At 53.1% G+C, this 21,979-nt stretch overlaps 2 protein-coding genes across 8 annotated transcripts in view; one reads left to right on the forward strand and one right to left on the reverse strand.

The window, feature by feature from the left end:
- Positions 1-68: 68 nt before the first annotated feature.
- Positions 69-5,404, forward strand: MRPL37 (mitochondrial ribosomal protein L37). Its single transcript, XM_068952589.1, has 7 exons — positions 69-447; positions 1,756-1,939; positions 2,518-2,633; positions 3,183-3,368; positions 3,689-3,846; positions 4,393-4,596; positions 5,200-5,404. Exons 1-7 carry the CDS (start codon positions 69-71, stop codon positions 5,275-5,277), a joined length of 1,305 nt encoding a protein of 434 aa, XP_068808690.1. The 3' UTR covers positions 5,278-5,404.
- A 4,674-nt stretch (positions 5,405-10,078) lies between these two features.
- Positions 10,079-21,979, reverse strand: part of SSBP3 (single stranded DNA binding protein 3) — a 104,832-nt gene continuing 92,931 nt past the window's right edge. For all 7 annotated transcript variants that reach the window (XM_068953221.1, XM_068953217.1, XM_068953219.1 and 4 more), the window contains 9 exons: positions 17,889-17,953; positions 17,672-17,720; positions 16,899-16,934; positions 16,302-16,356; positions 15,015-15,085; positions 13,679-13,757; positions 13,192-13,220; positions 12,877-12,978; positions 10,079-12,017 (listed from right to left, as the gene is read on the reverse strand). In XM_068953221.1, coding sequence (XP_068809322.1) covers positions 11,988-12,017; positions 12,877-12,978; positions 13,192-13,220; positions 13,679-13,757; positions 15,015-15,085; positions 16,302-16,356; positions 16,899-16,934; positions 17,672-17,720; positions 17,889-17,953 — 516 coding nt within the window. In that variant the 3' untranslated portion in view covers positions 10,079-11,987. The remainder of the gene's footprint in view (positions 12,018-12,876; positions 12,979-13,191; positions 13,221-13,678; positions 13,758-15,014; positions 15,086-16,301; positions 16,357-16,898; positions 16,935-17,671; positions 17,721-17,888; positions 17,954-21,979) is intronic.

Genomic DNA, 21,979 nt, shown 5'->3' on the forward strand with positions numbered 1-21,979 from the left:
ACTCACCGGCCGCGCTCCCGGCGTGCTCTGCGCGCCGGCAAAGATGGCGGCGCGCGGGCGTTGAGGCCATGGCGCTGCGGCGGGCGGAGGCGGCGATGGCGGCGGCGGCGGCGCTGCCGGGCCGGGCCCGAGGCATCGTCACCCGCTCGGGCGCCGCCCGGCCCCGCGGGCCGCCGCCGCGCACGCCCTGGACCACCCGCGGGCCGCCGCCCGAGGTGCTGGCCCGCGCCGTGGAGCGGCGGCCGGTGCGCGAGCAGGTGGAGCTGGACGCGGTCACGTACGCGGGCCGGCAGCACTTCGTGCCGGGGCTGGCGCGGCCCCGCTTCCCGGCCTGGGAGCGCGGCTGGCGCCACCCCTGGCACTCGCCGGGGCCGCGCTACGAGGACATGCCGCTCCGCAAGGAGCGCGCCTGCCACGTCTGCCACCAATGGGTCCGCATGCTGGAAGGTACCGGGCCCCCGGCGCCTCCCCCGGCCCGTGACACCCCCTGTTCCCCCCCCGAGCCCGGTGACACCCCCTGCACCCCCTATCCCCCCCCCCGAGCCCGGTGACACCCCCTGTCTCCCCCCCCCCAGCCCGGTGACATCCCCTGTCTCCCCCCCCCCCCCGAGTCCAGGGACACCCCCTGTCCCCCCCCCCCCGAGCCCGGTGACACCCCCTGTCCGTCCCCCCCCCCCCCCCGAGCCCGATGACACCCCCTGTCCCCCCCCCCCCGAGCCCGGTGACACCCCCTGTTCTCCTCCCCCGAGCCCGGTGACACCCCCTGTCCCCCCCCCCCCCCCGAGCCCGATGACACCCCCTGTCCCCCCCCCCAGCTCGGTGACACCCCTTGTCCCCCCCCTCCGAGCCCGGTGACACCCCCTGTCCGTCCGTCCCCCCCAGCCCAGTGACACCCCCTGTCTCCCCCCCCCCCGAGTCCAGGGACACCCCCTGTCTCCCCCCACCCTCCGAGCCCGGTGACATCCCCTGTCTCCCCCCCCCCCGAGTCCGCTGACACACCCTGTCTCCCCCCCCCCCCCCCAGCCCAGTGACACCCCCTGTCTCCCCCCCGAGCCCGGTGACATCCCCTGTCTCCCCCCCCCCCCGAGTCCGGTGACACACCCTGTCTCCCCCCCCCCCCCAGCCCAGTGACACCCCCTGTCTCCCCCCCGCCCGAGCCTGCTGACACCCCCTGTCTCCCCCCCCCAAGCCCAGTGACACCCCCTGTTTCCCCTCCCGAGCCTGATGACATCCCCTGTTTCCCCCCGAGCCCTGTGACACCCTTTCTTCTCCCCACCCCCTGAGCCCGTTTCCCCCCCCTTCCCCCCCATGCCCGGTGACCTCCCCTTCCCCCCCTGAGCCTGGTGGCCCCCCACTTCCCTCCTCAGCCCAATGATCTCCCCCCTTTGTCCCCCCTTTTCCCCATCCTCCAGCCTGGTGCCCCCCCTTTTCCTCCCCTCAGCATGGTGGCCCCCCTTGCTCTCCCCCTTTCCCCATCCCCCAGCCTGGTGCCCCCCCTTTGCCCCCCTCAGCCCAGTGGCCCCCTTTGCTGTGTCTGTTTTTTTGTCTCCCCTAGCCCCGCTCTCAGCACTGCCCCAGGGTGTCTAGGCATGTTTAAGCACCCTGTGTGCACTTACCTCAAGCCGGTGTTTCCATTCACAAAGTGCACAAAAACAGGCAGCGAAGACCCCACCCTGCCTCGTTAACTAACTGCGCGCTAAGCCCGGTGCCGGCAGTCCGAGACCCTCAGTAATGCCCTTGTGGTTTTGCTTCAAGGCGTTCGGCAAGCGCTCTGGCTCACCAAGACCAAGTTAGTGCAAGGCTTACCTCCTAAAGTGCTGAGCATCGTCGACGATCCGGCTAACCAGCTTGAGGATCAAGATGAGAGAGTGAAGCATGCAATCTCACACGCGCGGTTCTGGGAGACTACAGAAGTTGCTCCCAACAGAGAAAACTATTGGTAAGTTCTCAGTCATAAGAAAATCCTTAGGCTGCACGTTTATGGCTTGAGCAGAGCTTTTCATCAAGCAGACAATAAAAGAACCGAAGTTTTAACGCTACGAAGAAAATTCTTACGTTGATGTACTGTTGACAGATTCACTTACTGTGCAAAACTGCTACAGCCTTTGTGTCGGGTTGTGAGCTTGGAGGAGAGGGGAAAAAAAAAAAAGGCAAACAAGAGAACCCCCCAAACCCACACAGTTCTGAATATTGACAGTAGCGCAAATGTAAACACATACTTTACAGGAAAGCTTCTCCTGGCCCATGGGTCTGTGTTTCTATTTGAGATCTAATTCTAGCTGATGCAGGATATCAATTTTTTAAATAACTAATGGCAAGCATTACCTCTGCCAACTTGGAACAGGAATGATATGTTGGATATTAATCTCAAATCTGTATTAACTATTTGGAAATGTTACGCTATTATATATTTTACACACAGTAATGTTTTATAGTGTTCATGACCCAGAAGCATCTGTCCCCCATTATGATAACGTTTTTATTTTATGTAACTGTTTTTTTTTCCTCGTTCTAAAGCCCTGTACTCTTTGAAGACTTGCTGCATTTATGTCGGTTAATGACTGTGAAGTACCCTTCTCTGGCTAAAAGAATGTTGGCTAGAAACTACAGGATAGCAGCTACATGGGAAAGAGGTTAGTTGCTGCTGTGGTGGAGGGCATTTAGCTCTCTTCGTTAATAGGAGAGGGGTAACAAAGTCACTAGCGTGAAAGCTGAGCACTTGGAGAAAATGAAGCAATTTTTGGAACAAATTATTGTTTCGGTTTTAAATAGTGCTGTAAGCATAGGTAGCCATGGATCCTTGGACACGTGGATCCTAGGACAGGATCCTTGCCCTGAGGTGACTGTATCACAGTGTTAGAGAATACCAAAACCGAGGTAGTGGGAGAAGAGAACCAATGTCGTGGACCCGATTGTTTAACTGGTCTGTGTCCAAAATCTGTAAGGTTGTCAGTTGTCTAAGGGTGCTTAGTTAGGGAAATGACACCAACAACTGGTATTGATATTTTATGTGGAAGAAGCTACAGCTGAGTTACTACTTAGGATAACTTGGAGCGAGGGGAGAGCAAGTGAGCCTTGCAGAACAAGGGAGTTGCTAGAATACTGTTGCCCAAAGGAAGGGCGCGTTTTTTGCTAATTTTACCTCAGTGATGTTTGAATGCAGCCTCATGTTCCCTCCCCAGAATCGTTTCTCCTTCAGGTCCGCGGCCTGAATGGAATACTTCTCAATTCTATGGCCCCAATACCACCAGTAGCCTCCAAGGACGAGGTAGTAGCCACTGAAGAACACACTCTAGAGACCTTCTACCCCATCTCTCCTACAATTGATCTTCAGGAAGTGATTGTGTACAGAGAGCTCGATGATACAGGTAAGTCTAGCAGGTGAATAATAATTTTTGGTTAGACTAAACGCATTCGGGTTAACATGCAGTCTTTGCCTTTCTGCCAGATGGCTGTGGGTGAGGGGGTAGATGGGAATGAGGTAACAGAGGAGCTGGGCACAGGATGTGCAGCGCAAGCGCTCCACTCCTGTGGCTGGTGGTGAGGATATCGTGGCATAAGCAGTGCTGTGGAGAAAAAACTTAGATTCAGGCAAATTGCTTAAACAGTTCCTGAAGATACAGGAGAAAATTTGGCTGCTGTGTAGTCTCTTACTGAGCTGTTTCTGACATGGTTATCTGCCATTTAGGTTTTAGAGATGGTTATCCATACCCTCATCCTCACACCCTGTACTTCCTGGAGTCGGCCAACATTCGTCCTAACAGGTTCAGACCAGAACAGCTTCGGGCTAAAATGATGATGTTTGCTTTTGGCAATGCACTGGCAAAGGCTAAGATGCTGTACGGGGTATGTATTTGAGGCTGCTGCTGACTTGCTAAGCTCTTGTTCTTTCTCTAGTGTTGCAGCTAGTGGATAAAGTTGTGAAATTCCCTTGCCATGGCAGGATACAGTAGTTTTCATATCTGCACTGTTGGCTTTACTATATAGTGACTTCCCAGTCCAGAGAGCTAACACTAACCTTCAGGTATGTATGGTGAGTGATGTATCCTGATTCAGAAAACCCTCTTTCAGCAGTGAACGTGTTCATGATATAACGTGTTAGATTACTAATAGGTAGGAACCAGGGGGTAGGTTTAACGGAAAACTCTAACCCATCCCACATCTCGGTATTTAAATTGATACTTCACTGCTGGTTGAAGGAGGAATTTTAATTAAAATACAAAATCTACATTCAAAACTTGTTTGACTAGAGTAATTTTCTGGGCAAGGTAACAATACGCTTATTAAAATCTTGGATTTGAACCAAGTAGAAGATGCAGAATCAGCAACTACTTGCACAATTTCTGTGGTAACTGGCTTTTCAAACGCTCCCCCCACCGCATTCTTTCCTAGAGCGATCCCAAGGTTTTGGAGCAGCCCGTAGTGGTGCAGAGCGTTGGCACGGATGGCCAGCTTTTCCAGTTCATGGTGTTCCAGTTAAATACAACAGACTTTGTCTCTAGCGATGGCATTAAAAATCTAGTCTGGATTGACTCGGATCAGCAACTGTATGAAAAAGCCCAGTGTGTTCCGGAAGTCAAGAAGAGGGTTGTTACGGTAAGCAAACAGGAACGAAAAGACCAATTTGGTGGTGGTGGGAAATCTTGCCCTTTTAGCTGTGCTGGAGGTTGGGGAGCTGGGGTAGAGCTGCAGTTCGGGTTCTAAACCGGTCGGAGGGAGCTGACGCCGGCAGTGGTTCTTGCTGGGGAGTCTTAAGCAGGTGTTACTGACAGGGAGTATTTGTACTGCGGATGTACTGCTTAGCGTACAAGCTACGTGCCAAGCTTAATATAAACTCCTACATAAAGATGTCCCCATCTGTAATCTACCATCTCATAATATGCTTGTTTAAAATCAACTTGGGCTCTGATGAAGGAAGTGCTTACATGCAACTGTCAGCTTCACTGTAAAGTAAACAGAGCGTAGTACTGTCAGCCCTGGTTACCGTGGGAGGCTTCGCGGTTTGACGGGCAAGGGGCTTATGCAGTTTAAGGTTCATACCGGTGGAAGCACCTGCCCGCAGACCCTTCCATCTGGGGAGGGCAAGCACGATTTGGAGGCGACCATGTTTGAAGTCTCATTCAAGCATATTTAAAATCATTCTTTGTCTACGTTAATCACTTCTCTGCAAACTGAGCGTCCAAGTCTTTTTCTCTGCAGAAGCCCACTGGAATATATGGCTTTCAGCCAGACACGTTCAAGAAGTTTCTGGCACTGTATTTGCATGGGACTGTGTGAAATTCCACTCAAAAGAAAATCTTCCATCAATTGTACCTGCTGCTTCTCTTTGCCAGAGCATCACATAACTAAAGAAGGGTGGATTAATTTACTTTCTAAAATAAAATATATTGTTATTCAAAGTAAATTCTTTTTTTTTTTTTAATCAAACTGTGCATGAAGAAACTTTTTTATTTTAGGGGCTCACCTTGTATCTTGTATCCGGTTAGAGAGTCATCAAATGCTTCCTTCTGGACTTTTCCACTGTTGCCTAGAAGGAACGCAAACCATTTGTTACTCCTCTGCTCAGGTTCTGCTCACCGTGGGCTCTGTGCAGAGCTACACTCAAACCTACTTTGTGAGTTTGCTTTCAGTTCCTCTGTTGTATATGGAAGATGCCTATCAAGCTTAAAGAGGGGAGTCTGAGGCATACACCTTTGTCATTCTGCCTGGGTTTTGCTTGGTTTTACTTTTCTAGCTGCTTCGTGAAGTCATGCTGGCCTGTGCTCTTAGTTCCCAAAGTGCTTAATCAGTGAGAGCGCTTTTTTGGATCTCTAGGACCACAGCTCTGTGCCCCAGTGCTGGAGAAGAGACCTGTACGTTTTGGCAAAGTGGTGTAGCATGTGGCACGAAACTTTGGTGCCTAGTAGCTGGTATTTGCCACTACACAGCAAAGGAAGAATATCCTCCTGCTGTACAGAGTTCACTGAGCAGGTAGCATGTTCCTTTTAAGACGGGGGATTAGTGTGTTTTTTGTAAACGGGGTAAACTAGCTCCAGCCAAAGGTGGAATGTTTGGCAGTTCTGCAGTGGTGCCCTTCAGCACGTGGGAAGGAATGGGACAGCCTGTGCTCTTTTAAGGTAGAGAAGAGACTATTTCCAAGACGTTTTTGTCATTTTAGTGTCTTGTGTTGGAGACGGGTCCGTGCTGTGATCTTATCTGACCGTCTGAATAAACAACTCGGCTGTGTGTTCTAGTCTCAGAAGCCCTCAAACAGCTCTACCCTGCTGCTTTCAGAAACGGGATTTTCAGTAGTCAACAATTGCACCCAATACATCGGGATGCATCTTCTGTAAATTAAATTTAAACAATCACTCAGTAGTCAGGAGAAAGTGCTCGAGGAAAGAGAAATAATCTATTAAGTGTTGAATCAATCAAGATTCTGTTAATTCTGCCTGCACCATTCAGCTCATCTGTTTAAATCTGTAATCTGCACCTAGTTATTTAGGAGTATATCTTACAGGTTTAGTAGGTTGCTTGTGTTTTGTTGAGGCTGTTCGGTAGGTAGTTCTTTCAAAGCAGAGAGCCAACAGCCCAACTACGTCACACAGACCCCACTGAACAGGTCTAGGCAGCAGCCCCCAGAGCCTGTGTGTGTCCCCTTGCCCTTTCTGCTGTGGGTCGTTACCCCTGTTAGGGAGGCAGCCCTGCGGAGCAGCGATGTTCAGCAGTCACAGCCATGTTCACGTTCCTGAGCAGCCCAGTTTCACGTGCTCAGGGCCTCGCCTCACTAAGAAAGACTCTCACTGCTTGAGAGTCTGCGCTGCCAGAAATGAAACACCTCACGTGCTTCTAGTAGATGCAGGAATCTGCAGGGATGGTCTGCATGGACGGGAGCCAAAATCCCTTTAGATGTTTTTCCCTCTCCACCAAGAAAGTGCTGTTAGGACAGGCAGTAGAATGGGAGGAAGTGAGTCCTGCTTCTCCAAGACTGAGCAGACACAAAGCCAGAGCCCAGAGAAGCTTGGATGAGGGGAGAGCAAGCAGGCACCTTGGAAAGATGGCAGGAAAAATGGAGCATTGGACAGTCAGCAGGGGAACAAGGTCACTTCAACCGCTGGCTTTGGTTACAGGAAGCCTCGGGAGGCCGCTTGAGACGAGGGCTGCGTGGAAGCATGTGAGACTGTGGCCCTGGCTCAGGGCACGGCCGGCCTTGCCTGCAGCGGTCACAGAAGTGGTTCTCACGTGTTACAACATGTGAGACGCGAACAAGCAGTTGATCTTTGTCCTGGTTAGGCACCTCTGAAGTGCAAAAGGGGAACTCGAGGTGGGCAGAGCGGGGCTCCCAGCTTGGCCCCCAGGATGGACGTGGACGTTGGTCCGTTGTGCGGGGCGGCGCTAGCTATGCGTTCTGGGAACGAGGCAGCCCCGGCAGAGCAGACGGCTGCGCGCGCGTGGGCGTTACTCTAGTCTTTCCAAGCACGTGGTAAAGTTCCCCTGCTCCGTCCTCCTTCGCGACCTGCTGGGATGAGGCTAGCTCAGGGAGATGGGAGCGAGAGAAGGACAATGGGTCACAGAGGCGCAGCTGGGTTGGCATCAATAAGTTATAAAGACTTGTCAGCAGATGAACGGCATTACCTCAGCACAGACCAGGGGCCCGACATTAACTTTTAATGAACGGCAGCCAAGGGAAGCAGAACATGCGCGAACAGGAGGTCGGGAGCCTGCGATGAAGACCTGGAGGTGCCTGGCTGCCAGCAGGGCATTCGCGACGCGCTCCCGCTCTCCCTTGTTTCCCTCTGTTGCGAACAGAGACAAACACCTCCTCCTGCCGTTGCCGCGCCGCAGCGGCGAGGCTAAGGCTGTGCCCCGGGGACCCCGGCAGCGCTGGTGACAGGCTTTCCAGGCTGCTGCCGCTCACCGAGCTCCTGTTCGGACTGTTTCAACAGGTCCGCGGCAAACGCTTTGCGCGCTGAAGCCCTTACGCCGTGCGAGGGGAGAGCTGCTGCTCCCACAGCGCGCTCCTGGCACGGGAGCCAACGCTGCGGGCTGCGCTAATAGCGTCAGCGGGAGCGCGCCGGGCTCAAACCGGAACCCCTGGTCGTTCCCCTCCTCCTCCCGCGTTTAATTGAATGAAAAGCAACGTGGGAGACGGTTATCCCTAGGTTGGGCTCAGGAGACTTTTAGAGGAGGGACCTTGGCAGTTTCTCGTCGCTGCGTTTAATAAAATTAGCCTGTGACCCAGTAAGAACCGCTGGAAAGGGTTTCGCTGCGCCGCGCAGTGAAAGCACAGCGAGCAGGCGCGCTGGCGGCTGTTCTGCTCGGGCGCGTCGGCGGGGCGAGAGCTGGCGGCGGGGAGGCCGGCAGCCCGCTGCGGGCAGGAGGCCCGCGCGCCGTGCCGGGCGCCCCAGCGCTGTTCTCCCTCCCGCCCCTCGGCTGCTGCTCTCGCCCAGCGCAGGCAAGCCCCTGGCCGGCAACGCAGGCTCTTGGCCGTGGAGGCAGGTGCAAACCTTAATTCAAACAGGGTAGAGCACGAGGATGGGCTCAAACTTGAGCTCAGAGGGTGCCAGCGAGTGACTGAACTTTTCTCGCTTCGCAGCTTGCAGCAGAAACCGGCTGCCCGGTGCTGCCAGCGGGCTGGCGTGCTCCTCGCCCCGACGCGCAGCCCCGCACGCTGCGGCGCTCCGGGACAGCGCACAGCACGGCAAGCGCCCAGCCCAGATTTGCCCTTTTCCACAAGGAGGAAAAGAAGGTGTAAAATTCAAGCCACCCTTATCTTGTCTGAACTAGTTAAGCACAGAGAATGAGTTTCGGACAGGAGTTTTTCCAGGTACCGGCATTTGAAACCACCATCTAAAGAACTACGAAGTCCAAATATTTTCCAAAGCGCTGCAATGCTGTGCTGAAACGCTCCAGCCCAGCAGTCAGCTCAGCAAAACCTGAGAGCAGCTTGTTTCCCTGCAGAAGGAAAGAGCCACTCAAACAACTTTGCAAGGCTGCTTTAAGGCAAGACCTGCTCGCTCTTACTACACAAGGGCAGGACAGTTGCTTGGGGGGGGCCTGAGTCTCAGGGCATCTAGCTGTAGCACAAGTAAACGTTTCAGAGGTTGGCGTTTGCTCTTCCAATGACGCACGCATCAAATCTGAGCTGTAGCCAGCCCCGTCCCAACAAGGACATCAGAAGACCACGTTTCAAGCCTATTAGTGCCTCTATATATTGAAAGGTAACACTTGCCTCTCTTCCCCTCCTTTTACCTTATGGCGCCGGTGCCAGACTCCAGCGATAGGCAGTAGCAAAGGCCAGCGCCTCTCCCGCGCCTTCCCTGCTCCCATTTGCCTGGTCGGCTCACGGATTAACCCGCTGCGTGGGACGCGATGCTCAGTGTCGGCTCGCCTCCGGGCTCCATCGGGGGAAGAGAGCGCCCGAATCGCCCTTACAGCGGTAGGTGTGCTGAGCTGCCCGGCCCGGGCCCGCCGGCAGCCCGCAGGCTGGCGCTCTGCTCTGCTCTAAGGGTCGCCCTTGCCCAGCTGTACGGCCGGCGCGCGATGCAGGGAAGAACGACGCTTTTCCCGCGCTGAAAGTATTTCTCAGCCAACTGAATCCGTTACCAGATTGAATTTGACCATTTAAATTTACCACTACGAATTTTCTTCTCAGTCCTTCGCAAAACGCCACGAGAGCACTGTTACACCAAACCCCGCAGCGATCCGGGCGAAGCTCGGGCGGAAGATCGGGTTCCCGCGGACGGGCCGCGTCGCGAACCGAGTCCCATCCACCGCGGCGAGCTCGTGCCGGTCCCATCCCGCCTCCAAGGGGGGGGACCGGCCGGGCCCTGCCCGTCCCGGGCTCCCCGCGACACCCGCTCGCTCCCCGGAGCTGCCCCCGCTCGTGCCGCGGGTGCAAAGTGCACAGATTTGGGCCGGAAACCGCCTCACACCCCTTAATTCGGCGACTCGCCCAAGTTGGGTGCCCGCGCGCGAGGGGGAGAGGAGGGGACGTGCACCCCCCCCCCGGCGCCTCTGCTCTCGATAAACACGGCAGCAAAAAGCGTACACCCGTCTCTCACGGCAAACGCCGGCAACAAACTGCAGAGAGCTGAAATCAAAGGTTTATGTTGATATTTATTACAGCATGGGGGGGAAAGGGGGAGAACCGTTTCATTCAAAAAAACCGTCCCATACCAATGAAGACAATAATTTAGCTATTCATTTTAAAATACATTAAAACCGGTCCTTTCATTTCCTCACATCAGAACAAAAATGGAGAAAAAAAAAAAAAAAGAACAAGATGGAAGGCAGAAAAAGAAAAAAGTTGACCCCTTCTGGAGCCCATGGGCATATTTGCAATGCAACAAATCTTCATTCGGTTATTTCTTATCATTACTTTTAAAATATTAACCTGACTGTAACTATGAGACTGACACCCTCAGACCCCCCATCCCACCCTCCCTCCCTGCCCAGCAACTTTCTACAGGTAAAGCACAATTAAAATGCCTAGGAAAAAGAAGGCAAACATTTAAAAAAATTCATATTACACACTAAAAAAAGTTTGTCATCTCATGTCTTGCAGTCAGAATAATAAAAACAAGCCAAATGTTCCCAAAAACATTTCAATGAAGGGGTGCGGAAAAAAGACATCCCTTTAATAAAACATTATCAACAAATATCGTACACAAACTACAATGTATAATAATTACTTTTTTCCCCTCTCTTATTTTAGAACCAGACTACAAGGTAAGAAAAAACACTGAAACAAGATACAATGCTTTCAATAATCCGCACAAGGGTCAATCCAGGGAGATAATATTTTACATAATATGATATACATGGAGCAGAAATGGAGATTTAGAAAAACAAAGACCAACTACAGGGGTAGTGTAATGTACAGAGATCCCAAAACTCCGGCGAGTGTCACTTTACACGGCTTGCCTGTTCCTTTTCTGTAGTCACCTCTCTCAGGAGAAGGAAGGTCATTTTTAACTTTTGATTATTTTTATTTTGTATTACAGAGCGAGCCTACAGAATAGCAAGGATACATTTGAACAACAATAATTACTTAAAAAATATCTCCATCCAGTTCCAAATCAGAGATAAGTGAAACCCTGACAAGAGTACATCTTTTAAAAAAAAAACCAAACCAAACCAAACCAAACCAAACCAAAAACCAAAGTTAGCTGGAGATCACGGTTTCAAAGTCCCAGGTCAGATTAACCCTTTCTTTCTCCTTTCCTTCGGTGGGTTTAAACCAATTTTTTTTTTTTTTGGTAGTGAACCAGCTCAAGGACTCTCAGGAAGGGAGGGAGAGCGAATTCTTCTTGTATTCTGAGAGGGGGGGAAAGACTAACACAGTGCATGCCACAGTCACAGATAGTAAGATCACAATTAATTCGAGGATGTGATCCTATAAGGGGTCACCTGCATTAACAAGTTTGTAACGAGGTGGTGGAGTCTCTTCCACAAGCAGATCTTGTTACTGGAGGAGGAAGCGTTGTGCTGCAAACGAACAAAACAAAAAAAAAGGAAGAAAAAACAAAACCAAAAAAACAGGCCTTCTGAACGAAAACCACCATTGTAAACTGTCCAGTTTATTTAAAAAATGACTACAACAGAGACAACATGAGATTTCATATCTAGACTAGCTTCCTGGTGTCGCACGGCACAAACATACAACAGGGTTCTGTTTTTGTTTTTATTTAAAAGAACAAAGCAAAGAGATTGGAGTTGAGTGCTAGAGGCTTCCATTTGTTTCCAAAAAGAAGTGTCATGTACATATATAAACCCTTCTGCACAAAGAAGGATCTTGTCATGTCTTGAAATATTTTAAGTTTTGTCCTTCATGTTTTATGGAATAAAAAGTTCAGCCTTTTTATTGCATGAAACTAAACCTGGGGTTTTGGCCCCCGCCACACGTCTCCCTGCCAATACACCTAGCTTCTTCTTGCATAATTCTTTGAGATCCTCCAAACGGCAGCTGACTCTCTTTATCCTGGAGAGGAGGAGGGGGAGGGAAATCACACACTCATCGTCATGCTGGGGGAATACTGAAAGAGAGACAAAGCCAGGGTGAGAAATCAGGCCGACCAGACCAAAATACTAAGCGCTACTCTGGCTGGGGAAAAGGGGGGATATAAAAGTGAGACTTGGGCTTATGAAAACTATAAAGCAACATAATTGGATCTAATAAATCAGAAAGAGAGAATATGCTAGAGACTCTAATTTATCAGAACGTAATCTGCTCGGTATCTTGTCTTTCTAGGGAGAAAATAACCAAAACAGTATGGGGTAAGAAGCAATTTAAAAAAAAATAATTAAAATGCATGCATGTATATAATGCTAATACAGTAAGAACAGGAGAGACTTCTGCATCCATACATAGTGCCTTAAATCAGCATGACTACGAGACTGCAGATCTCAGACACTGGATCCAGACCCGAGGCAAGCACAGCTGGCTACACCTGCACTGGCCGCTGTAAAGCGGGAGGGGGTGGCCACTAGCTCAAAATCAAATTATTTTGGAGGAACTGAAGCGGCTCCCATGGCAGGGAGAGAGTGGAGGAGGTGCAGATCTACGGTACTTGTCCCAGCTAGTCTCCATCCCGTGGGATCTTCTCCTGCTTCCTTCTCTCCGCTCGTTCATTACACCCACGTGTTGTCATCCTGGCGAGAACGTCAGCTTGCGCCTACCCACACCCGCTTCTCGAGACACCCAGCACATTTCTTCCTCCCCCACTTTTTCTCCTGGAGCAGCTTACAAATAGCAAAGCCCAGGTCAAAACCCGAGGTCTAAGGAGCCAGGGTTCCCAGCTCATAGCCTCGGGCTGAGCAGCCAACAGCCACACCATCAGTGGCCAGGGGCACCTGCCCCGGCCCCAGGGACGCCTGCGGGGGCAGGACACTCACATTGTCATTTTGGAAGGAATGGAGAAAGTTGCCTCCCAGCTCCCCGTCGTCTCTTGGAGTGCCCGGGGGATTGCTAATGCCACTTATGTTGTTTGGAGAATTCTGGGGGAGACAAGAGGGGAAGGCCGTGAGCGCGTCCCGGCAGCGCCAGCCGTGCCGCGAGCCAGCCCGGCCGTGCTCCCAGCTCCCCCGGTCCCGTCCCCGACGTGCAACCCGCTCCCGTACTGCACATAGCCATCCCGCTGCCGAGGCGTTATGAGAAAAGGGGGGGAGGAATTACACACACGTCCTCCAGCTGCCCACGAGCGCACTTACTTTTGGAAGTCCATCTATGTCTCCTGACCCTGCGGGGGGGGGAACAAAAGGAAAGAAACCTCACTGAACATGCAGCAATGGCCCTTGCTCCCGCTTGCCCCCTTCTCCCTCCTCTTTTCAGTTTTCAGCCAAAGGCGCTGTTTTGAACACGAATCTGAACTGGGGGCCACTCCGAAACAGGGGTAGGCACAGGAACCCCGGCCCTTCCGTCAGCCACCACCACGCACAAGCCAGATCTCAGCGGCGCCGCCCTCGGGGAAGGCGCCCGCTGCCTGCGTTTCAGACATCGCTAGAGCGAGTGGAGCGTCCCCCCAGCCAGCCGGCACCCAGCGCTCCCCGCCACGCGACGAGACGCGAGTCTCTGGTCCGGCAGGTCTGCGTGGGTGACAGGGATGTGGCGTGGGGGGCGCCAGCGGGTCTGAACGTCGCCGTGAGCTACGCCACGGTTCGGCTCTCTGGGCCGCGGTATCGCCGCGCGGGCGCTCACCTAACGATCCGTTCATGTGATGAGGCTCCATTCCACCCATGCCGCCCATCGGGCCGTCAGAGCCGGGTCCCATCGGGAACTGCGGAAGGGAAAGGCAACAAACCAGAAGTGACCCGAAAGGTAACGCCCCAGACCTCGGCCGCTCTCTGCCCGTCCCCTCTGCACCCTTCAGCCTGTCAGGAGCAGGGCGAGAGGAGGGATGCCCCCCCCCACGGCTCCTAAAACCTCTAGGATAGGGTGAGCTCCTGGGAGCACCCGGCACAGCGCAGCCTCGACTGCGCCGAGAAACGGTGAAGCATTTTTGCCTCCATCGACTTACACCCCTGTTCCTAGAATCGCAAAAAGCCCCAGCGCCTGGCAGGATGTGGCCAGGATTTTTCTGCAGAGTAACTTTCGAAACACATTTAAGACAACCCCCATTCAGTCAAAGCAGTAGAGCCTGTAGCTAGGAAGATGAGTGTTTTCATAGGGATGAAAAACTTGAAACAGATTTCAAAATGGATTTTAAAACACAGCCACCACATTCCCACTGGTGATGTACACCAGCACATAGCCTAGACTGAAGTTTTAAAGGATCACAGCTTTACAAGGGTGCTGGTGTCAATCTCTCCCACGAGCGATGCCCACGGCTGTCTGTCTCGCACCCCGGCTGACGGGGCTGGCATCGCCGCAAGAGCGCACCAGCAAATTCAGACGAGGTTAAGAGGAGCTCCACGTCCCACTTCCAGACCCCTTACGTGTCTGCCTGCTCTTTGCTCATCTGTTTCGTCCTCCTCCGGAAAGCCAAGCTCCCTCAGGACTTTTTCGGGGGGCAGTTTCCATTTTTGTTGCTTGTTTTACCCCCGCCCTCTGGGCAGCTGAGCCGTAGCGCAGCCACGTACGGAGGTGGGAGCCGTGCTGGGCTCGCCGTCAGCCACCCCCGTGACCCGCTAGCCCTCCAAGGACATCTCTTGGGGCTCGCAGCCCTAAGCGGTCGGCGAGGAAATCTGGCCGTAAGGGCGCAGGGAAGCACAGATGCCGCAGCAGCGCAAAGGGCTCTCTGGGCCCGGCATCTGAAGAGGATCAAGCCTGAAGTTGCCCGCGTCCCTGAAAACGTTGCTGCTTGCTGGGTGCGCAGCTGACACGGTCTTGACCAGAGCAGCAGGAATGCCACTCTCTTAATAAGCATAAAAAATTAACAAAGTCGCTCAAGAGTTAATCACTTTTTGATGGTTTGTTTTATTTCTATTTTGTAACAAATGGCTGAAATCAATTAAACTGCTTTACTCTCAACTGATGAAGTTAATTATGATTTGTTATGGTATCTGATATGTAAATTATTAGAAAGCAGACTTACATTCGATCGACTGCCTGCAGGCGGTACTGGATTAATCATTGTGTAGATGTTGTCACTTGAATTTGTTGAATCTGTGGAACAGTGAAGCCCAGTAAGTCGGGTGATTAATTCATTTCTTAATTAAAACAAACTCATGCCACTTGAACTCATTCTTTTGTATTTTATCACCTAAAATTCCCTTTAAGTACCACCATTTTCTGGCTAATTTGTATTTAATGAAGATTCACAAAGTTTTTAATCACAGAAATTCAACTGTGAAAAATAATTCAACTTCTAACAGGCAACTGCGGGGCCTGCTTGTCAGGGGAGGCGCGGAAAGACAATTCGCTGAACACCTCGAAACCTTCCCCAGCGACCTTCCCGCCGCGGCGTTCGAAAGGAGAAACAGAGAGAGGAGCGGGATGAAAGCGGAGGGCTGGGGGACGAAGGGGCGAGCGCCTGGGCGCGGGGACGGACGCCCAGCGGCCGCGGCCGGGCAGAGAGGCCGGCGCGGCGCGGGGGGCCCGGCGGCAGAGCGGGGCAGCGCCCGCCAAGCCGCCCGTGCGGGTTGTTTTACGAGAGCCCGGCCTGAAATGTAGGTCAGGGCTCTCAGGAAAATGCAGGAGCGGAAGGAGGGAGCCGCGCTCTCGCGGCCTAGCTCCACCCCTGCAGCTGTGGCCCCCCGCCGGCCCCGGCGCCTGCCCTTCCCTCGGCCCCCCGAAACCGGCCCCGGCCCCCCGGCTGCAGCCCCACGGGGCTGGTTTTTTAAGCACAGGAGACAGCGCTGAGGGTTAGGGGGAAGGGGGCTGCTCGGAGCAAACACGCTGCGTTTCTGCCGCTTCCTGGAAAGCCCGGCTTGAAATGTTTCATTTTTCACAGCAAAGAGATTTGGTTTCCCGTCAGCCCCCAAACAATCCAGCCCCAACCCCCTCCCGCTCCCCGTCCCCTCCCCAGCACAAAGGCAAACAGCGACATAAATATGTCCTCGGAGAAGGAGGTTTGGCCAGAAGGCAGGCGGAGGGGGTTGCGCATTTTCTGGCCGCGCACGTAAGCGAGGCCGGCTCGCCAGAGCGCCGCGGCGAGACGACGCGCGGCAGAGCCCCGCGGCCCGGGGCAGGAGCGCGAGCCCTTCCCCGAGCGCCTCCGCCAGCCCGGCGCTTCGTTTTCCACCTCCTCCGAACTCCGCCAGGGGAGGGGAACACAAAGGCCGGGGCGAACAATAGGCGAGCGCGGTGCAGCCCGGCGGCGCGGGGGCTGGCGGCGGCGAGGCTCTCCTCCTGCTGCCCGCGGGCGCCTCGGGGGTCGTACCTGCGGGACTGGGCATGATGGGTGTTCCCGGGGGGCCGCCGCCGCCAGGGGGACCCTGCGGAGAGACGAAACGCCCATCACCCCGCTGCCGTGCCGCGCGCCGCAGTAGGTCAGCGAGATCCTGCTGCTGTCAGCAACCATGTCTCACCTTGGTAGTCAGCCAAGCATTAATCTCCCGCTAAAGCCTCCGATGCACTCGCAGAGCCGAGTGCAATTCTTTGTTTAAGCCTCGAGACAAACCAGGATTTTTTCCCCCCCTCCTTTCTTTAAACGAGGAGGTGTTTGGGGGGATGCGAGCGTGCAGGAGGGAAATAATTTGCAGGCAGCGCTTCTGTAAAGCCTTTTGGTTTTGCTGCCACACTGGCAAGGGAGGATGCCGAGTACACACGTGGCATTTCAGAGAATTTTTTGAATCTCTTCAGTTTTCGCACCTCTTCCCCCCAGGCTAGACCTGAGGCCACCCGAACCCGCCCTGGCCCCAGGACAGAGGCACGGCTTCGCACCCCCGCGTACGTGTGAACAAGGGAATAGTCACTGAGCCGTAACATCGCTCTTTAACCTCACTGCAAGACAGCCAATTTAAGCTTAAGGACTTACCACATATGTACCAGGCGATGAAGAAGAGTATGGGATCTAGACACAGATAAGAGACAGGCGGGTTTAGTCAAAAAGCAAGACCAGCTACGCAGCTAACACTGCCTGTGGCCCATGTGGTCCAGCCAAGGCTCAAATTAGGCTGAACGGCAACCGTGCCCAACTGAGGCCTCCTAAACTCCCGAGATGATCCGCTTCATCTGCTCCCCCAAGCTCCTGCTAGGAAGAGGCTGCAAAAGCAGAAAAACTGAACAGTACCAGAGGAAGATCAAGTGTGTTTTGGAGCCCATCACACGTCTACAGCCGCTCCACGAGCAGGTGGCTGCAGGAAGATGCTGTCTCCTTCCTTCCCCAAAGCTAGGCTGCTCTTTTTGGCCAAGCACTGCAAATCATCAAACCCTCCCCGCATCCCAAACCCGGGAGAGCAGCAGAGCAGCAGATCAGAATATGGCGTTGACGTTTTAGATGTAGAGGCAATGACTAAATTAAAAGAGAAAGAAAATGAAAATCCTCTCGTTAGCTGGACTCATTTAACGACACGCCCAGGTAAGGAAGCTCTGTCTGTTAGAGAGGGCGGTGCACGTTTCCTTTGGCACGCGTCCACCCTCCAGCCCGTTTCAACCCTGCTCTCCTGGTCCCGGGGCTGCGCTGCCAGGCAGCACCTGGAGACAGCCCGCAGAGAGGTCCGCTGAGACCCACGCTGGCCGCCCAACGCTCCGGGACGGTCGCTGACCAGCCCTGCTCCTGCCCGAACGCAAAGACAGACGGATACTTACTGAGTTAGCACTGCTGGGGTTCGGCCATGGTCTGCCAGCTCCTGGACCCCTGGAGTTATAATTAAACAGAAAAATGTTCTGCTTATATCCCTCACACCCATTCACCCCCCTCCCTGGCACGCAGAGACAGCAAACAGCAAGGCAGTTCCCAAAGCCACGTAAAGCAAGAGGCCACGGGCAAATATTAACAGGGAAAAGTACCACGGATTTGCCTTACATGTTAATTCCAGGCATGCCAGGGCCTAAAGAGTTGGGTGGAGGTCTCATTCCGCTGCCATAGTTCTGCAATGATAACCAAGGATCAGTCTACCATAACGAGAAGGGAAACCGGAGAAGAAAAGAGAAGGGAAAAAAACAAACAAACAAAAACAAGAGGGTTAGTTTGTGAAAATGAACTCTAATTAAAAAAAAAAAAAAAGATGATGATGAACATACAAGCAATCAGCAAATGTAAAAAAAAAAAAAAATCCAAAAAACCCACCAGGGCAGTGGTTATCTTCTCGATGACTGACTGCAAGACATAGCTGCAGGCAGCCGGACGCGGAGGGAAGCCAGGCTGTGCCGTAAGGGCGCAACGCGGCGCGGGGGCAGCCCAGCCGCCGGCTGCAGCCACGGGAGGCGCGGGCGGAGGGAGCGCGCGCCCAGCCAGCTGCGCACCAAAACTGCCACGGCAGCGGGGGGGGAAAACCACCCCCCTCGACTCCACAACACAAATCTGTTCAGCGCCCCAGGGTATGAGAGGGATCCGCTTGTTTTTTCAGGAGAAAACGGGGACGGAAAGAGAAAAGAAGCTGCTGCTTGGAAGATTACTGCGGCAGCGAAACGAGGAAGGAAAAGGATGCCAACAGCACAAACACTCATAGGAGCTTCCCCCAGTCAGAAGAGCATCCTGTTCTCCTAGGATTACGTCTGGAGCAGTGTAAAAAAAGCAAGGTTTGTTTTCACGTTGCTACAGAGCTCTCTGTTTAACTCCTCCCCAAATGGCGTGCGGCCCCGGAGCCGCGCAGGCCGGCTGAGACGCTCCGGACCCCGCGCAGGCTGGTCCTGCTCCAGCGCCAGCACGCGGGGAGCGGGGCGAGGGCAGGCAGGCCACGGAGATGCTGTAAACGCACCATCGCCGCAGTCTCCTCCTGTCCGAGCTTATTGCACCCTGCCGCAGCCGCCCGCAGGGACGGGGAGCCGCGGATCAGCGTCCCTAATCTCGTACAAAGAGATCTGCTATGAAGCTGAGCCAAAGGCACGGAGGGAAGAGGAATCCCCCAAATGCTGGGCTCGACTCGATTTCTATTTCCGCCTCGCCGCACCGGCTCCCGGCCCTCTGGGCGACTTGCAGCGGGCACAATTTCGGGCTCCCTGCCGCCCGCTGGTCGGAGAGCGAGACCTCCGCGCGCCTGCGCTGAGCAGGCCCCTTCCCAAACGGCCGCCCAGGACGCCGGCTCAGGAGGAAGCCACGTGCTGCAGTGCCTGTGGGCAGCCCGAGCATCGCCCCTCAGCTCTGGAAAGGGCACGAGGAAGAGGAGGAGGAGGAGGAGGAGGGTCTTGGGATGGGAAGAAGGCATAGGACTCACTGACTGCCCAGTTTGAAGGTTTCCGACCGGGGAAGCGGCTCCTCCACTGATGCCAACTCAGCCCAACGCCCTGCTCCCTGGGGTGAGCCAGCCCACCTTGCCACCTGTGCTGCATCTTTTTTAGCAGTATTTTCATCATTTAGGGAAAAATGGCTAGGGCAGGAGAGGGGGATCGTGGGGCACTTCATAGATCACAGCTCCCCAGAGGGCGCAAACCTGAACTTTAAGCACATCCTGGAGCGCCGCTGACTGTTTCCTGGGTTTATGCGCGCACAGAAGCGCGCTGCTCTGTTGAGGGCATCTCTAAGTTTGTTTAGAGGAGGCAGGAAAAGCTTTCCCCAGATAAATTACTAGCACGTCCTTAATTGATCAAAATTCCAGCCATTTAGACTGAATAGCAGCATCAAACCCCATGTTAAAAAAAAACTCAGCCTTTTTAATTGGAGCTGAAAGGAACGAAACGAAGCCATCTGAAAGATGTTCAAGAAGGGTGGGGAGAGAACTGCAGCTGTGCCGAGCGACCTGGATGCCGGGCTCCGGCAAGACGCGGATGAAAACCATAAAGTTGTAAAACCTTTTAATAGAGGCACCGACAAATCTAATCCTGGCATCACTAACCAAGGCCTCTGCACGCAGAGTTAAAACTATGACTATGAAAGGGAAAAAACGGCGGTGGCAGTTTGTAAGATGGGATTAATAGTCAGCAGATAACAGATGGTTGTTGTCAGGATACCGGGATGGCCTGGTTGGATACTGCGCTGTCATTTGGAATAACTTTTAGGTAATATTTGGGAAGGTCCTGATGCAAAGCTATTTTTTTTAAGGTAGCTGGGAGACACTGGGCATGCAGGGTGCTATAGGCTGATGATTTTGGTTCAATATTTTTGATCATTTCTTGCACACATGAACGCTCTGCTCTGAGCGCTCGTTTCTGGATCGCTTCAGAAAGACAGCACCCCGCCAGCACCAGATTGGTAAGCCAATGCATCCGTTTACGCAGTTGTACTTCTCAAAGGGAAGACTACATTTTTAAAAAGCTCTCTCTAATGTACGTACACAGGGAATAGCAGAGTAAAAAATAAAGCTCTGAAAATTTCACAACTCTTCTCGTCTCCCAGACCTGCCATCTTCCCACACAGCACTCGGCGCAGCGCTGCCGCTTCCAAGTTTCATGGCAATCTTTTCAAGTTGGAAGCGAGCAGCCGCCTTCAGCCAAACCGCAGAGAGCATCCAGAACCTTCCCGGCACACTTTTCTTGGCTGGGACCACTGCAACAAATGCCATTTTTTTTATAATCCAGCATGAGGGAGCACCGCAAGTGCAGTACCAGGTCGCGCATCCCCGGCCATCCCAGCGCAGAGCAGCGCTGTCGGATGGTTGGCTCGTCCGTGAAACGCTGCTTGTGGGTCTTCCCCCCGCAACGATGGATCCGTTCGATGCCCGGCCCGTGGTGACGGACGTGCATCTACAATCTGGGCTCTCCTCCCTTCTCGGGCTCACATTAAAAAGAAATGACACAACTCTCTTTTACGCAATACTCGTTTTTAGCTCAACAGTCTCAAGGGGAAAAACAAAACAAAACTCAAACACACACATTCGGCTCTGACAGACTCTGATCCTAGCGCTGAAAACTCAACGTAGGCGACAATGCAGAGAGGATAAACCTACAACCAAAATATGGTAATCTGTTTTTCAAGTCTCTTAGAAGGAACAAACAGAAGTGAGTCAACAGAGTAGCATGCAAATTCACTTCTTAAAATGAATCAACAGAAAGACAGAATATATTAACCTAGATCTGCTTAATTTAGAGTTTACTCCTCCTTGGGCTGGCTCTCCCCTCCCTACCTTCCCTTCCTCGAGTAACTGAAGCAGGATTTGGTATCGCTGCAGCATGAGACACAACTTTGTTTTAGTTTGGGCTACAGATCTGTGAAATTAAGTGGAGGGAGCTATACTGTTTTTCCAAAGTCAAGAGCACACACATAAAAAAACCCACTCAGACAACCAAGAACAGTGCAGGCATCTTAACTACTAGAGCAGAGGAGCGTTGAAGTGTGCTGAATGCCCGGGAAAGGGCAAGAGCTCCTGAAACAGACCCGGAGGAAACAGAGAAAAGGCGACAGATCTTTCCTGCAGCTCACAGGGCAGCGAGCGAGGCGCTGCTCTGCGTACCCTGGCCCTGGCGTGGAGGTGCCGAAGGGCCCCATCAACTTGCAGGTGAAATTTTCCCTACAGAAACCATCTTTTCTCCTAAACTGAAGAGTTCCTTCACATCAACCTCTCACCTTCTCCTCTCACCCCTCCAAAAAAATCCAAAGGTGAAATGATTAAAATAGAAGAGAGCTCCAGAAGTCTGCAGAACCGGGCAGAAGAAGGAGAAAGGAGCAGAGGAAAGAATTATTTCCCTGCTAAAGGTATCTGACCATTTTTATTTTTTTATTTATTTTTAATGTAAGCATCCTTTCCCTTTCCTGCTGTTAAGGTCATAAGTATTTCCCAGGCACATTGCATAATGCACTCAAACGCTACTACAGGCTTGGTGCTAAGTGGCATCCCCTTTGACTGAAGAGCAAGAGGGGGTTTGCAATATCCTTAATGAGGATGTGCAGCTTTGAAGACCTCACTAATGTTAAAAGGAGGGATTTCCAGATGCAAGACTAATGTAAAATGCATTAACACTAATGGGGGACAGGGGGGAAAACTCCCAGCCCTTTTAGCCCCCAGAGGTTGTTCAGATGGT

Source organism: Struthio camelus, chromosome 8 (genome assembly GCF_040807025.1).
Source record: "Struthio camelus isolate bStrCam1 chromosome 8, bStrCam1.hap1, whole genome shotgun sequence".
Taxonomy (NCBI): Eukaryota; Metazoa; Chordata; class Aves; order Struthioniformes; family Struthionidae; genus Struthio; species Struthio camelus.

Coding starts and splice junctions, on each gene's coding strand:
- MRPL37 (XM_068952589.1), top strand. CDS start 69: ATGGCGCTGCGGCGGGCGGAGGCGGCGATGGCGGCGGCGGCGGCGCTG. Junction 1,940..2,517: donor CCCAACAGAGAAAACTATTG/GTAAGTTCTCAG, acceptor CTCGTTCTAAAG/CCCTGTACTCTTTGAAGACT. Junction 2,634..3,182: donor AGCAGCTACATGGGAAAGAG/GTTAGTTGCTGC, acceptor TTCCCTCCCCAG/AATCGTTTCTCCTTCAGGTC.